This window comes from Puma concolor, chromosome C1, assembly GCF_028749965.1.
Source record: "Puma concolor isolate L17-30 chromosome C1, mPumCon1.1.hap2, whole genome shotgun sequence".
Classification (NCBI taxonomy): Eukaryota; Metazoa; Chordata; class Mammalia; order Carnivora; family Felidae; genus Puma; species Puma concolor.
The window spans coordinates 192863581-192880516 of record NC_141674.1 but is presented as its reverse complement, the minus strand read 5'-3'; the positions used below and the strand labels follow the sequence as shown (position 1 = coordinate 192880516).

General features: G+C 48.0%; 1 protein-coding gene across 3 annotated transcripts in view; it reads right to left on the bottom strand.

Moving 5' to 3' along the window:
* Window positions 1-8243: 8243 nt before the first annotated feature.
* The window catches only part of NRP2 (neuropilin 2), a 116965-nt gene continuing 108272 nt past the window's right edge, over window positions 8244-16936 (bottom strand). For 2 of the 3 annotated variants that reach the window (XM_086719412.1, XM_086719413.1), the window contains exons 16-17: window positions 14147-14197; window positions 8244-11544 (exon numbers count right to left, since the gene is read on the bottom strand). In XM_086719412.1, coding sequence (XP_086575538.1) covers window positions 11240-11544; window positions 14147-14197 — 356 coding nt within the window. In that variant the 3' untranslated portion in view covers window positions 8244-11239. The remainder of the gene's footprint in view (window positions 11545-14146; window positions 14198-16936) is intronic. The other variant, XM_086719414.1, reaches the window with a different exon arrangement.

Below are 16936 nucleotides of genomic sequence, written 5' to 3'. Positions count from 1 at the left end.
GCTTGTCCCCTCGTTTTCCTGTTGTCTGCTCGCCCTTCTTCACTCCGGCAGCTGAGAATCTTTACCCAAAGTGATTTACAGCTGTGTGCATCAGGCTGGGTCTGACACTGATGGAGTCCCTTATCTCCCTCCTGTCCTCCCTGCTGACAGCCTCCCCCTCAGGTATCAATCAGGGCATCAGCTCCCTACTTCCGGGGGAGCCGGGGGCTGTCGGGGATGCATTCTACCTGTCGTCTTCATCCGAACTGCCACCTGCCCTTCACGGCTTAAAGTCTTTTTGAAGCGTGCGGGGGAGAGCAGGTACATACACTCTTCCCAAGCAACCTGCCACAGCTCGGGATGGTTCCACGTGTTTTGGACAAATTTGGGGATCGTGGTTTCTAAAAGGCGGCACAGGGGACATTTGCTTGCGTCAGCTGTTCAGCCTCCAAATCCCTGTCAGGATGTTGATGGGGGTGGCGACAGCCTCACCTGGCAAGCCCCTTCCCCCCCAGGAAATAGCACGCTGTCCTGTTTCCAGGGGCCGCAGACAACTAGGGCTTTGTGAGCAATGAGGCTGATGCTCTCGAAGAATGCAAGTGAGGAGCACGTAACGGGGGAGACAGAGCGGTGCCGAACGAACACAGGAGTGGAGTGGGTGGAGGGGCAGCCCCTGAAGACTCCCCGGGATTTAAAACCATGGGGGCCAGGAGAATGAAATAGAACACCCGTCTAAGCCTGCCTGTTGAATCGGCCCCAAATGCAGTGACATTTTCTTTCTTGGCTGCTTTGAAAAAGGAAGTGAGGAGAAAACGTAGGCTCTGACATTAAAGATGGATGGGGCTTAGACAAATGGAACAGTTTTGAAGGTTCCCCCCGTGCGGGGAAAGCTGAGGGCACGTCTCCACGGTGCGCTGCTGGGAGAGGTGCTCTCTCTCTGCTGAAGCCCAGAGAAAGCTGCATCAGGAAATGGCAGCTTTCAGTCCGGGCCAGCTGCAAGGTGTCGGCTGGCGGGTGTGCCGGGGTTCGCTCATCCACTTTAGGGTGGCATTTGCAACGGGAACGCGACCGGGCCTCTCAGTGGGGAGGAGCTGGGTGCAAGGGTGAGGCCAGAGGACTGAGCTCTTTGGTCTTCTGCAGAAGGCACCTGCGGAGAAGCCCCCTCCCGGGCAGAGCCTGTCGGTTCTGGGCCTGGCTGCGCATTTGACTTTAAAAGCAGATTCAGCTGGCTGGCCCCTCGGCATGTGAATGGCTGTGAATGGCATCTCGAAGGAGCAGAAATCCCATTAAGGAAGAACTATTGACCCATCTGTCTGCGTGCTGTTGACTCTCTGCTAACCTTCCATTTGTGGCCTGTGATTCTTTAATGTGGGAAGTGGTAATTGGAGAAGAGGGATTAGGAAGAGGAATGAGACAATGACTGCATGTGACACTGGAGAGCAAGGACTTGAAGGCCACTTGATCTGTAACGTCCTCTTGGCCACCACAAAACAGAGACTCCCTGTTCCCGTTGCCCCAGCACCTGTTGGTCCAGAGGGGCTCCAAACCCAGTGTATCTCATTCATCCTGGTCATTCCGCTGTCTCCAGTGCAGAATCTATGCTGGCACCTACTAGGTTCTACATCGGACTGTGTCTGTGTCAGGACAGGGCAGAAGCACAAGGGACCTGGAGGCCAACAGGGGTGATGGCCAGGCACATCTACCGGGACATACGTGCACCCAGGATAAAAAGCAAATTATAGGACCAGCCCTCCCCACACCCCCCCCCCCAAAAACCCTCACCCTGTTTTCATGCCATAGATAGGTGTCAGACTTACAGCAGTCACAGCCGGTGCAGGCCGGACGTAAAGAATTTTCGCGTAGCAGGCAGGTTGAATCTGCTGCCATTGGCATTGGCTGCTGCCGTGGCCCCCTTTTTGATTAGTGTAGCTGAATGAACTTCCCCGCCTTTGGGCTTCACTCCCACCATGCAACACAAATTGAAATAGTGGGGTGGCAGGCAGGGGCAGTGGCGGCTGCGGTGGGGAGGGGAGCACAGGGACCTTCCATCTTGTTAATGTAACACTTCCTTATGTGATGGGAGCTGAGAGCAGCCTGTAATGAATTTCTCCTCTGGTAATCATTCACCAGTGCATTGTGACCCGTGTGTTTTTGCTGTGCTACACATTTCCAGACTTTCGCAGTGACTTGTCAGCACCTAGTAAAAATGAATTGGACACGACCCATCTCTTCACGAAATGCCCTCCCCCGCCGCCTTTCGTCTCGGTTGGGAGAAGGAGTAGGTGGGACCACCTGGAATGGCAGCCGTGGACTCCGGGGCTGTGGTCTGACTCCAGGCCCACATCGCAGGCAGATTAACGCAAGCATGCCAAGTCTGTGGGCGCTCTTGTTACACTGAGCCATGTTCTCTGGTCCAAATGGTTCCAAAGTGGCCTTTGCCTCTTGCACCTGTTGTTTCTTGCTGCATGATGAGCCGGGGAGGCAATTTCTTTCATCGAGAAGACATGGGTGCAAGCGGTGGTACAATTAGGCATCTGGGCACCCCATGGGTTCTTACCAACTCTGGTGTGAAGACGCATTGATGGCGGGGGACAAGGCCATCGTCTGAGTCATCCGCATGAGCGTCGCCATCTGCAACTGTAATTCTAGCCACGTGGTCAATCGTAAGACGGGGTTTACAACCAGCTTTTACTGCATTTGTGGATCATGATGATTAAACAACAGATGGGAAACCCAACCAAGATTTTTAATCTCTACCTCTTCACTGAGGGAGCGAGTGAGGGCTGAGGGAGTCACTTCGTGGCCTCTGTGTAGGGCTGAGTCTATAATTAGGGCAGGCACCCCCCTGATATCCTAGCCTAGTTTGTACACTCATGCCTATCAGACCACAAGCACCCAGTTTGGGTTTTGAAATGATGGTACCTGAATCCTGGGAAGGTTCTAGGAAGCTCATGGTGAAGATAAAGCCCCACATTTAGGGTTGCCAGATAGGATACACGAAACCCACTTAAATGTAAATTTCAGGCAAAGAATAAATGCTCAGTTTGAGTATGTCCCGAGTATTAGACATAAAAAATAAGACTTCTTAAAAAAAAGCAAGTTGCTTTTTTAAATTGTGGTAAAATGTACAGAACATAAAGTTGACCGTTTTAAACATTTTTTAGCACACAGTTCAGTGGAATTAAGTACATTCACAATGTTGTGCGATCCTCACCACTACCCATTTCCAGAACTTTTCCACCATCCCAGATTCTGTACCTGTTAAACAGCAATTCCCTATTCTTCCTCCCGCCAGCCTTTGGTAACTTCTGAGGCACTTGCTGTCTCTTTGAATTTTCCTGTTCTAGGTATCTCCTATTAGTGGAATCGTAGGACATGTCCTGCTGTGTCTGGCTTAGTTCATTTAGGATAATATTTTCAGAGTTCATCTATGTTGTAACATGTATCAGAACATCATTCCTTTTTGAGGCCGCATAATATTCTACTATACACGTGTACCCAACTTTATTTATTTTCTTACCTGTTGACAGACGTTGGGATTGCTTCCACTTGTTGACTATAGTGACTAACGCTGCTGTGGATGTTGGTGCACAAGTATCTGTTTGGTCCCCTGCTTTCAATTCTTTTGGGTGTATGTACTTAGGAGTGGAATTGCGGGATCACATGGTTATTCTATGAATAACACGTTGAGGAACCACCCTCCTCTTTTCCACAGTGGCTGCACGGGATATTTTAATTTGTTAACTCTGGCAAGCCTCCAACTTTTTCAACGGTATTTTAATCCGAATATATTTAACCTGAATCATCATATCTAAACCGAAACAGTGCCCATCTCCACGTTGGAACTTGGGGGCATAATTTCTCAGTGCAGCCTCTAGGAAATCTGTCAGGTTTGCGTCTAGAGTGGAGCATAGGTAGCAATGAGGAAGAATTGATATACATCACTCATTCCTTTAGGAAACATTTATGGTGTTTGCATGGTGAGTGCCAGGTCGGAGCTGGAGGTCCTGGTACAAAGGGGGAGCGAGACGTTTCTCCTTACCCCCCGCTTTTGCTCCACCCGGGTTTCCCTCTGGCTCCGAACCTCTGTCCATGCTGGCCCTTCTCTCTGACACATTCTCCCCCTGCCCTTCCCATTCACCTGACCCGGCCCGGGGTTTCAGCTCCCATGGGCCGCGGTGCTCAGGCTTTCCTGACCCCTCACGAACTCACAGCTGTCCACACGTCACTCCACAGCTCTTGCCCTGGTTATGATGATAGATTCGTGTGGTTATTGGATTCACTTATGTCCGTCTGGATCGCAAGCTCCTTGAAGGTGGGGACCACGTCTGTTATGCCTATCACTGTCCCCTAGCACCTAGCAAGGCACATAGCATGCATTTAATATAAAACGTGTTCACTACATGAATGAATCCATGCATTAATTATTTTCTCAGGAGTTAGTGGGAGACCAGTAAGCACATCTTCCATGGGGCTCTGGCAAAGAGAGCACTTCTGCCGAGACGGAGCTGGGATTTGGGCTAGCTCCACAGTGGAGTCAAGCCCAAGGATGTGCTCCCTGGCGCCTCCGCAGTAGGGACACCACGGAGGCAAGGCAGGGACAGGAGGCTCTGCAGAGCTTTTTCAGACCGAGCGACACACAGACAACCAAACAGAACTGTTCCGTCGCTAGGATGTCAGAGCCCGGGGCTCAGAGTTGGTTTAGCCCAACTGCCCTCTGCCCAGATGGGAAAGCCAAAATGTGCATCACCTTCCCGAGGTCACTGTGCTCTGAGGCAAAGCTGAGAACCCTGGTCTTGCAAGTTCTGGGACCGGAGCTCTCCCACCTCCTCAGCATGCCCACGTTCAAGGTTAGAAGAGCGCTGTGCATTTCAAAACCTTCTAAAGGTTTCTTTGAACTCCCACAGGATTTAAAAATCATTGGCTGGGAATAGAAATGTGAGTAATCAAGAAGATTAGGTGGTGAGGGTGGCGGGGGGGGAAAGGTAGAGAAAGAGGGCAAATCCAGAAAGGCTGCCTGCCAGGGCTCTGGAGGCAAGGCCCTGCCAGGGCGCTTATGCGTGAAGCTTGGCAGGGCGGGGGGGTGGGCAGCCAGCGGGCGCTCGGAAAGGCTGCGCTTCAGCTCCCAGCGGAGGCAGTCAAGGGCTTCAGGATGGAGATTTATTAGCGGAGCTGTGCTCCAAACCGCAGCATCCTGGCCCTGCAGACGGTTCTAAGCGAGGCCTGGGGGCTGCGGAGGCTGCCGCTTGCCCTTGGCGAGAACTGTACCGGTTTCCAGGGGACTCTGTCCGAACGGGGGTGTCAGAGAGTCCACGCCTGACCGCGGCTGCCCAGGCCAGCTGGTTTGGTGAGGGGCCCAGAGCAGAGCACCCCAAATCTTCACATCCTGGGTCCTTGGCCCCTGGGCCTTACCTCCCTGCTGGTGGAGGGCTTTTCTGGGCCCCTCTGTGTGCACACGGGCCCGGCTGGGCCTCAGGACAGGGTTTTGCACCCTGTGTGGGACCTGCTTGGGCCGGGTCCTCCGTGGAGAGAGGGGCCCTGCTAACCTGGTGCCACAGGGCAGGAGGAGGGATGAGGAAAGGCTCAGACCCTGGGGCCAGGTGAGGCATCAGTCCTCAGTGGAAGGGTCTCGTTCTCATAGCACTTGAAAGCCAGCCATGACAGGAACCGTGTGCCTGCACACACAGGTGTTGTGTGGGGTTTTCTGGCAGGGAAGAGAGAGGAAACAGGTGTCATTCTCTGGATAAGCTGCGAAAACAACGGCAGCCCCTCCCTCAGAGGTCTCTCAGCCCGGTCTTCAGGGAGTACGGAGAAGGCATGCCCTTCCTCCAGAAGCTCCTCACAGGGTCAAAGGAAAGGAACAAGGAGGCCAAGCCTTGCAGGCTGCGAGGCCCAGGAATTCTGAGAAGTGGGAATTCAGAAGCAAGCTGTGCCTCTGCCTCCCAGGCCTTTGGCTTCTTAGGGCCCTTCCCATTTTGTTGATGGGAACAAGAGTCACAGTTTCTGTGGAGCCTGTGGGTGGATGCAAGGCGGCTCTGAGGACCCACACAGGTAGCATTTCCTATTCTGACCATCACCTCCTCCTCTCACACCCAGTCCCCTGGCGGGGAAAATGTTTCCCCAGGAATTTGTTTAGCTCAGCCTGGGATTAGAGCCTGAAGCCTGTAAGAGCTGGAACCGAGTCATCTTTCCATTTCTTCTTCAGGCTTCCCTTTCACCCGCCGCGCACCCCCCCCCCCCCATCACTACCACCAACGTCGCAGAGACAAGGGCACCTCAGCATCCAGATGGGTCCTGTTTCCCTCAAGGATGGGCTTGTTCCAACTTCATTTCACTCCCTCCCCTGAGGGTTGTATAAACATTTCCAGAAGGATGCAGATAAGGAAAAAAAAAAAAAAGACCTTATATAAACACTAGATGGCTAGGGACCGGGAGATATTATTAGTTTCTTAGGACTTTGAAAATACCCAAAATCTCAACTAAAGGCAAGTACAAATTTGCTTTCATTGTAACCTCTGTTATTGTTGCTAAGGTCAGTAATAGGATAGAAGCAGGCATCTCAGGAGACACATGATACCGTCAAGATCACAGGGGGGCAGAGAGGGAAGTTGCAGAAATTTGACTGTGGTGATCTTACCGGCCAGTGAAGAATGGCCAGGGGTGGTGGTGGGGGTCAGGGTGAGGAGCTGTCTTTTCTCTAAATTAAGGAAGGCCAAAGGGTGATACAGATCAGAGAGCATCTCCCCACTGTGCCTTAAAGGATCTTACCCGGCTCCCCAGCCTCTTCTCCATGCCTTTCCCCCTCAAGATCCTGCTTTTAACCAACCATTGCTTTGTGTTCCTAGGGGGCGCAGCAAACTCTTTCCCACAGCGGGGATCTCTCAGCGCTGTTCCTTCAATTTGGAAAGCTTCTCCCAGGCACTTGGCTGAGCTGACTCCTCCCCGTCAATTCAGGTTTTAGCTTAAATATTACCTCCTCAGAGGCCTTTTCTGACCACCCAGTTAGTGGGAGTGACCTTAGTGATTTTTTAAAGGGAGTTCTAAAGAGATATATTGTATTAGATTTCAGATTCATTAGATTTCATTATGATAAGTGTTGTTGACTCTAAAATTAGACAGTTTTATGTAATTACTGCAAATCCTATAACATCAGTAATAAAGAGCCGTGTTTTGCAAATACAAACTCAAGTAACACAAATATTACACCTTCAATGTCTAGTAATTTTCCATCAGAGCCACCGGTTTATTGCTTTTACATAACCAGTCCTTATTCTATGTGTTTGGCTATTTGCTTTCTGTCCCCTTCACTGGAGTGTAAGCTCCAAGAGCTTATAGAATCAGGAAGTACTCAAAAACATTTCCTGAGTAAATGATTGAACCAAATTTCCTTTCCAGGGTGAATACAGCCTCAGGATGGGGGGTGGCAAATTTGTCTTGTGGAGTCTCCCATTTATGTGTATGTGGGAAGTTCATGGTACAGCTTCTCCCTCCTCCTTCCCTGGGACCTGGTACTGCCTAGAGGTGAACTCAACATCCTAATTCAGCTTTCCCTGGCCAAAGTCTAGTTTGCTTTGAATCTAATAACCCATCGTTGAAAAGATCCCTGACCATTTTGGGAGGCCAGGCTACTTTGCCTTTCTCTGAGACCAGAGGTTCTTAAACTTGAAAGTGTCCCAGAACCCCCTGGAAGGGCTGTTAAAACACAGGATCCCTAGGCCTTCGTCCCAGAGTGTTTTAATCAGTAGATCTGGAGTGGAGCCCAAGAATGTACAACTCTGACAAGTTCTCAAGTGATGCTAATCCGCTGGTCCACACTTTGAGGAGCAGTGTCACAGACCTTAAAATCAGCACAGATGTTGACAAGCTAATGTTTGACCAGGAAGAAGCAGTGAGGAGTCAAAAGTTGCAGGGGATTGGCAATATCTTGGGGGCGGGGGGGCGGGAGGTTGACAGGGATCATAGTCTTGGAACTTTACTGGGCAAGCCTTTGAGTTAAAGTAGCCGACCTGTCCAGGTAGCCCATTCCCCATCCCCATCTTTCACTTTATAAAAAGCCAGCCAGTTGACCTACTAACTCCATAAGAAGTGTTTAGAAACATTGTCCTAGGAGAATGACCAACCATCCTGGTTTGGCTGGGATTGAGAGGTTTCCAGGGACATAAGATTTTCAGTACTAACACCAGGGGAAGCCTTGGGCAAACTGGGATGCTTTGGTCATGCTCAATCCAAGTCTCTTTGTCTCCGATAAAAAATACGCAGAAAAATATCTCTGGTATAATGTTTATTTAAATAGCAATCTTAAAAAGGCTTTATACAAATCATATAAACACAGTTTGACCTTGTCGTTTATTTTTTACATTGAAGAATCACAGTAAAAGCTCTCAAGTTCCCATGATCTGGCTCAGCCAGCGAATGGTCGAATACCTTTAGCTGCAAACTCTGGAAAAGTTAATCTTCTGTGTGACAGCTTAACCTTTCCCCTTGTGTTCTTGTATTCATGCTCATTCCTCGGACCCTCAACCCTGTCAACTCCCCATCCCCGCCCAAGAGAGAAAGCAACCCTGTGGCCCTGTTGACTGCCTAGTCCGGGAGAGCGTGGAGGTAATGTGTCATTCAGTACAAGGCAAAAAAGGAGATCAATACTGTGAGTTGGGTTTCCCAAAGGGAACAATTCAAGGAGACGGGTCAGCTAGCCTACCTGCAGATAGAGAAAACAAATGCACCAGGGTGCCCCCTGGCCGAGTTAGAATCAGGCCCCACTGTCTTTCTGTCTTAGGACAGCCCAGCCTCCGGTGTTGGTGAGGTATCTACATGCAGCCCCGGATGGCCAGCTTTCCTTTAGCAGGGCCCACCCAGGGCCTCAAACCAGCCAATGGTGAGTATGGTTCGAGGACTGGGAGAGGGATGCAGGTTGGGTTGTGGGTAACTTAGAGGCGAACTGCAGGCCGAAGACAGGGCTGGTCTTTGGGGAACTGTACAATGGCCCGCTGAGCATGAGCGGGCCAGGACCCCCAGGGTAGGCTTTTGAACTTCTCTTCTTCTGCAGGCAACTTCTGGAAATCCCTAGGACTCGCTAGCTTCCTGAACACTGAGCTACGTGGGAAGGCGAAGAGGAGGGTGGGCTAATGAAAAACTTGCTTCTGCTGCATGCCCAGCTCAGGGGGGGGGGGTCCTAAAGCTAAGCCCTTGGGCTTGACAGCTTTACTTTTCACCTCTAACTACCACTGTGCCAACGAGTGCGAGATCAGTGGTGACACTCGGGCCCTAGGTCAAAGTCACAACAACATCACTGAGTCCCACGTGACCATTCACATACACAGTAGATACAGAGAACTCAAAGGCTCGCAAAGACACACATATATGAATAAATAGCTGTTGGTTTGGACTCTCCCTCTCTGCATACAAAACACTGTGACATTACCATTTGAACTAGTATTTCCGTAAGTTAACATGTAAGGGAATCAGCCAGTCCCATTCACCCTTTCCCTTTCACCTGGGTAGGAGACAAATGAACTTGTGGGTGACCATAGCAGCAAAAATGGTCTGACAGTTTACCACTGATAAGCAATGGGCTGGGCATACTGGTGGGGTTTCAAAGGTATTTCCAGCACACAGGCAATCTTTAGGCATTACTACAAAATCAAGATTTGGATCTTGACGCGGACAATCTTATCCTTCACACGGTTTTTCTGATGCCTCCCCTTCTAGAGTAGCTGAGAGTCATCGAGGGCTATGACTGCGCCTTGGGAAGCAGGGCTCAATCCATTAGTAGGATCAGCGGTGAGTTGGGGGAGCTGGCAGTGGGGCCACAGGGGTTAGGGAAGAAGGGATGCCTTACTTAGAGGATACTCACTGATTTCTACATAGAGGGAAAATACAGTTTTCTTCATTGTTTCAAGGCACTTAATAAAAAATACATAAAGTGTGTGTGTGTGTGTGTGTGTGTGTGTGACCTAAGAGAGACCTAAGAACATAGGTCTCTCCGGGATTGAAGCAGTGTTGTTAGTGTTTTGGTCCACAGTCCGTGCATACTTCTGGCTCAAATCAGCTCACGTACATCCTACCTGCCTCTCCTGAAATGCTGTAAACCCCGAGGAATAGTCAATGTTTACTAGCCTATAGGAGAGACTGATTCATCAAAACGTCTCTGTACAGTCTGCTTAGCCTTGGCTATGACATGATCACAGAGGTTGGATTTCCTTTTCCCTCTCCACTGTTCTCCTTTCCGTCCAGTGGTCTCCAGTTACATTTCACTGGGGGAAAAACATACTAACAGCCTGAATTTGCCACCCCATCTCTGAGAGTATCAAACAATGCTATGCCTTGGGGACGAGACGCCCGACAAATGGGCGCACGTGTGTGTGTGTGTGTGTGTGTGTGCGTGTGTGTATGTTTTAGAAGAGCAAGGAGGAGGGTAAAGAAAAAGTAAAACCACCACCAGAGGCCCCACGAAGTAGCCTCACAGCCACAAATTCTAGGTCTAGATGTAATGAATGGCTCCTAGTCGCAAAGCACGTTAAGGCTTGTCCGCTTCTAACATGGAGGTGCTTCTGTGGATTTCTGACGTGTGAAGTTTCCTTTCTGGTTTGTTTTAAATCGCATATAAGAAAGAGCTATTCATGCTGACCCTAAAATGGCAATTTTCCCCTGGATAAAAAAAGTTAAAGGCAACAACATCCTACTTAAATGCTAGGACTGGAAACGGCAGCTTGTAGGGTTGGCTGGCATGAACCTACACAGCAAATCCCGTAAAGTCGTAAAACGATCAGAGGACAGGATAAGTTGGACGGCTTTTTTTTTTTTTTAGCTTTTTTTTTTTCCTAAAGATGAAAAGTCTGAAAAGACCTTTTGCTTTTCAAGTGTTGATTAGAAAGACGAAGCAGAGTACCATGACCACCACTCTGCTTCTATCCTGGAAAAGTCATTCTCCTCTTCTGCCTCTTTGAGTTGCTCACAGACCAAAGAAATAAAATATAATAACAACAAACTCACAAACGAAATAGAACTGTGACCCCCAAAGAGATGAGCTCCCGTCTTAGTCCCAGCAACGACTCAGCCACCGCGCTTCTAGGTGGGTTGTAACCCCCTTCGCAGCATCGCCCTGCCTCCCTCTACTCGTCTGTTCTGTCCACACCTGCGGTATTCTGGATCGGTTTGATCGAGATTATGGCATTCAGTTTCCAAAGGGAAAAAAAAAACGTAATCTTCACTAGCCCCTCTTGCTGGAATGAAGCGTCAGATGTGATTTGGGTGCAATCCGTCATGCCTCGGAGCAGCACTTCTGGTGGTTCATCTTGACCTTGTGCTTGAGGCCGTCGTAGAGCTCAAAGTTGTAGTTCTCCAGCGTGGTACAGCTGCGGGAGCTCAGCCCTGAGTAGGAGCAGGTGCAGTAGAGCAGGAGCCCCGCACACGTGGCTCCCAGGAGGACGCCCAGGGAGCTCATGGCGATAATGGTGATGAGGATGGGATCCAATGTGTAGAGCCAGCTCTTTTCTTTGTCGGCCGAAGGGGCACCAGACCCTGAGGTCGGGGAAGAAGAGTTGCTCCAGTCCACCTCATACTCATCTGTGACACAAAGCATATGAGAATTGTGGGCACTGCCTCTTTCGAGGTGAAGTGAATGACACCCACCCCCCCCCGCCCCAGCCCGGTGTAGAGGTTCTTCAGGGCACAAGGACAAGCAGGGGGACCCTGAAAGTGCACTGGCTGGCGTCAAAGCCCAGCCTCACCAGGTCTTTGCTGTGTGACTTTGGGCAAGTTGCTTAACCTCTCTGCCTGTGTCTTCCCATCTATAAAACAGGGATACTGTTAAGGCTGCCTTTACTGGGTTGCTAGGAGGATTAAATGAATTAATAATTGTAAAGTGCTTGGTGTCCAGCACATAGCTAGCACTAAGTATTTGATATTTAAATAATTTGACTCCGACTAGGTAAGCTCAGATTTTGATAAAAGCTTCAGGGTGCCTTTGGGACACTGGGGTGGTCCCGTGATCTGGGCACGCTTCTTTCTTTGCCTCCTCACCCCCCACGTCCACTTGCTTCAAGTTCAACCAAAGGATAGACAGGCTGAGACCATTTTCACACGACAAGTTTCCCAATTTAGTATTGCTGGCCATCTGAGCAGCAGACTTTTTTCAAGCCACCACACTCACTTGACATACACCTTACCTTACTGTTATGAGTTGAATTATGTCCCCCATATGGTCGTATGTTGAAGTTCTAACCCCTAGTACCTCCGAATGTGACTTTATTTGTAGATAAGGGCCTTGAATTGTTTTAAAGTAGGCTTTACATCCTGTGTGGAGCCCAACGCAGGGCTTAAACTCATGGCCCCGAGACCAAGACCTGAGCTGAGACCAAGAGTTGGACGCTTAACCGACTGAGCCACTGAGGCACCCCTGGAGATAAGGTCTTTATAGAAATAATCAACTTTAAATGAGGTCTTTAGGGTGGGCCCTAATCTAATACAGATAGTGTCCTTATAAAAGGGGGAAATTTGGAGGCAGACACAGGTGGGACATTGCCTTGAAAACATGGAGATGACCATCTACAAGCCAGTGAGAAAGGCCTGGAACAGATCCTTCCTTCCCTCATGGTCCTCAGAAGGAACCGGCCCTGCTGAGCCCTTGATCTTGGACTACTAGCCTCCAGAAAGGTGAGAAAATAAATTTCTGTTGTTTAAGACCCCCAGTTTGTGGTACTTTGTTACAGCAGCCCTAGAAGACTAATATACTTATTATTTCCATAGTGTGGCCAAGGCATGACCACATCCACAGCTCATTTTGTAAGATTTCCTAATAATTCCACGAAGAAGACAGGGTACTATTATAATTTTTTAACAGGTGAAGAAACTCAGGGGCACCTAGGTGGCTCAGTTGGTTAAGTGTCCGACTCTTGATCTCAGCTCAGGTCATGATCTCACAATTCATGAAATCGAGCCCCGTGACCAGCTCCATGCTGACAGGCAGTGCCTGCTTGGGATTCTCTCTCTCTCTCTCTCTCTCTCTCTCTGCCTCTCCTCCCCACCTCCCATTCTCAAAAAAAAAAAAAAAAAAAAAAAAAAGAAAAAAGAAAAAGAAAAAAGAAAGATGAAGAAACTCAGGTTTTTAAGAAATTAGGTGACCAGATAACTCACTTGAGGTTCCAGACTTAGCAAGCAGTTAAACTGGGAATAGGAATCCGGCTTTCTGTATCCTTATCCCCTGCTCTCTGTACCCATCATAGTGCCTCTTGCTGCTACACCTACTGTGGCCTCTCCTTTTAAGCCAGTTCCACAGCTTTGCCCATAAAAGGAGCGTTAGACAGGGTTTCGCAGGGAGAGTCTGCATTGAGTTAACAAGGTGCTGTTTGGGTTAGTCACTCTGTTTCTATAACTACACTTGAAGTGTTTGATTAAGGTCGGGTTAAAAGCAGCTGTTCTATAAACAGCTCTTCTTAAATGCATCAATCTTGGTCTAAAGTTGTTCTTTGAGAGGAACTGTGGTGATCTCTCTTGCAGATCAACTCTGGCACTCAGAGAAGCCCAGACAGACATGTGCTGCTCTGAGTCGAGGGGAGAAATTATATCTACATGTTTGCTCGGCGGCCCTCCAGTCAGGGCTCTTGCTTTATCCTCTTGAAGTATGTGTATTTGAAGTGGGAGAATAGAACTTGGACTAAATACAAGATGGGCATTGTAGAAAAGAAACCTAAATCTGGCAATGGGCCCCAACTTGGAGTCTTGGATAGTGTGAGAAAGGCTCCCCCCCCAAGCCAGGGAACAGGAAACCACAGAAAGCCTAGGAGAATATTCACATTTATACTCATTTACTCAGGTCCTTTTTGGGAAGAGGTCAATGGGTTCAAGCAGCAACACATTTGGAAGAGCCTTGCTTTTACTTCTAAAGGGTTTATCCAGATTTGAAGTCCATCAATGTCGAAAGTTGCCTGAAGTAGGGGACCTGTTTCAGATTAGGCAGAAGGAACTCAATAAACTTTCCAAATTTCTAAATTTGACCTTGACAAAGCAATTGATGGTTTCTTCACTGCTCTCTGGATTCTTTTCCCTTCTATTTCTGATTGGTAGTTCTAAATTTTGGCCTTCTCATACCCCAGGCATTATTTTTGTTGACATCTTTATAACCAAACCTGAATTTCATGATGATCTGCTAAATCATAGCAATACTCACCATCAATTTCATCTTCATAGCCCTCTCTTCCGTGTATTTCTGGAATGTCTACTATAATGAAAAAGAAAACAAACAAATCAAGTTATAACAAGTTCTATTGCCATGGCTAACAGGCAGAGATGCAGCCTTTCTGAGAGTGACTCCCCAGTACAGTGGGCAGCTAAAGAATCACATCTGCTTCTAGATCATTTAGTATGTACATTACTGGATTCTTTCCCCTTCAAATGATTTGTCTTTATTGCCAACAGCAACCAGAAGAACAGAAACAAAAAAGGTCTTTAGCTCCAAATAACTCCTCGCTTGTGTTGTGGTAATGACTGTAGTTCATTGCCATTATAGGTCTGCATTTATCCAAGGCAACTTGGATGGCATGCCCATCATCAGTTGCTACAACTGTGATGTTTATTTAGTGTAATGGACCCTCCTCATATGCATGCATGTAAGTAGACATATCCTATAAGGGTCTTTCTCCTCTGGCTTTCAAATAAACGTATGGTAATTCAACAAAGTCACATTTCATCATTATATGTTTTCATGTAGAAGTAGGACTGGAAAGAATGTCATAAGGCCTGTCCAGCTCCGCGTATCTGTGCTAATATCTCTTGTCTTTCCTTCTCAGTTTACTTTTCCACTGGTTTTCTTTATGGCTTAGAATAGGTCAAACGTGGGCATCTAATCTGACTAGCCCAGGCTTAAAAAGAGCTAAATTAATTTATTGTGGATTTTCTCCAGTATTATCACTGTCTATCCTTTTCTTTTTTTATGATAATTTGGGGGGGGGATGTGGGAAAGACAGTCTCTCTATTCACTATGCTGTCCATCTTACAGAAATCAGAGCCAATGAAAATTACTGGTCTAAAATGGCAAAACATCAACAAAGAGAATCAAATATGTGGTGATTTATCATTTCTTTGTTTCTCACAGGTTAATTATGCCTGCCCTGGCTGTCAGCTCAAGATGGCGTTAGCAAGTGTATGGACACGTTAGGAGTTATATTGAACCCCAAGTCAGGTGCACAACCTTGAGGTCAGCACTATAAACCGATACCCCAAAATTCAGGCTTAAGTCAAAACCAAATCCCAAACAGCTAATACTATCAAACAAGAGGAAGAGAAGAACTTCACACTGGCCTGAACTTTCCCTCATCAGCACATCTCAGGGAAGATCTACTTGACCATGACATGAACTGAGGATTGATCTATCGCCACCACACTTGAAATTCAGTCTTTTCCTGGAAGCAGTGATTTTAGTCATGTTAGATAGAAGTCTTCCTCATCCTGGCCAGAGTGCTAAAGCACATTTTGATCCCCCTGGTCGTTAGTAAGGGATGCAACAAAACAACTTGCCAGGACCCCACTTGAAAGGATCAATGCCATGTGGCACTAATTTGCCATAAATCCAGCCTGTTTCTGGCATGTTTATAGCACAGCAACTGGCACCTGCAGGTCACAACAGCTTCCCCACCTCAATGCCCATCCCCTGCATTATTCTCCAGGACCCTACAATGCAGGCTGTTTCCTTGGAATGAAGATGTGAATATGAATCAACAAGAGGCAGGAGGTATCTGTCATAGGGATCAAACTGAGCTTGTGAAAGTGAATCTGGAGATTTTTTTTTTTTAACCTTGTGAAAAAACAAACAAACAAACAAACAAACATGGAAGAAAAGCATCACATTTCCATCCACTAATCGTTTTGATGGGATGCTCATATGTCTTAACACCTTCACGGTTAAGAGATGCAGAACATTGGATAAGAATATGCGAATCAGCCTAGTACAAAAACTGTGGGGCTCTTGCCAGTGACTTTTGGGCCAAATCCTGTTCTTGCTTTTAGGGATTTGGTCTCTGCCAAGGATGTGACAGATTCTTGGAGGCTAGAATGCCATTTTGCTCCATCTCACACCCTCAGGGAAGAACTCTTAGGACACTATTGACCGTGGCTGGAAAGGAGTAGATGTGGCATTGATCTTAAAGGAAAAGGGGTAACAGGATGGTAATGAGTATGAGTACATTTTGCCCCAGGAGATCACAGCCTCTTGCCTCTGGAGGTGGAGGACTGGATGAGATGACCTCCCAAGAATCGGTCCATTTCTAAGGTTCTATGTAATTGATTGCTTAGATGGGCCGAGATTTCTGCACCTGGTGAATCAAAGGCTACCTAAGGTGAAGAAGAACACTTTAGAGGCTTGACTTGGCTTTTTGTATAATCCCTGCTCCCAGGAGTTTGGGTGAGTGGGAAGGGTCAACAAAAGGATAAGTTAATCCACATTTTCAAAAGCGCATCTGTTCATCAAGCCTTAAAGAAAGAATGGCACACTAGGGAAAACCCAAATAAAGGGAACATTTGTACAAAAGAGCAATTTGCTTTGAGAGCAATTTTCTCTAGTCCCCTTGTTATTATTCTTGATATCTGTGATTAAGAGCTTTCTTTCTTAAAAGCCCCATTGCTCTTCATGGGCCGCCTTCCTTTTCTGTTAAGCCCAATAGGTAAACCTCACCTTGTTTCCTCAGGATGCTGGTAGGAAGGAGTATGACTCTCCCACCAGGTGCCTGTAGTTCTAGCAAGACAAGGCAAGGGCGGAGAGGGGGAGAAATGATGAGCTCGAGGCACAGAGTAGAGGTAGCACCTCCCTGATAGCAAAAGATAGCACAAGCATGTAGGGACCAGGGACCCTGAACCGAATTGAATTTCTCTTTTTTTTGTCACGAGGACAAACTTGGAGAAGACCTTCCAGGACCCTGGTTTAGTGAGTGGGTGTGTCTATGCCTAAGGGACGGACAAGGGCGAG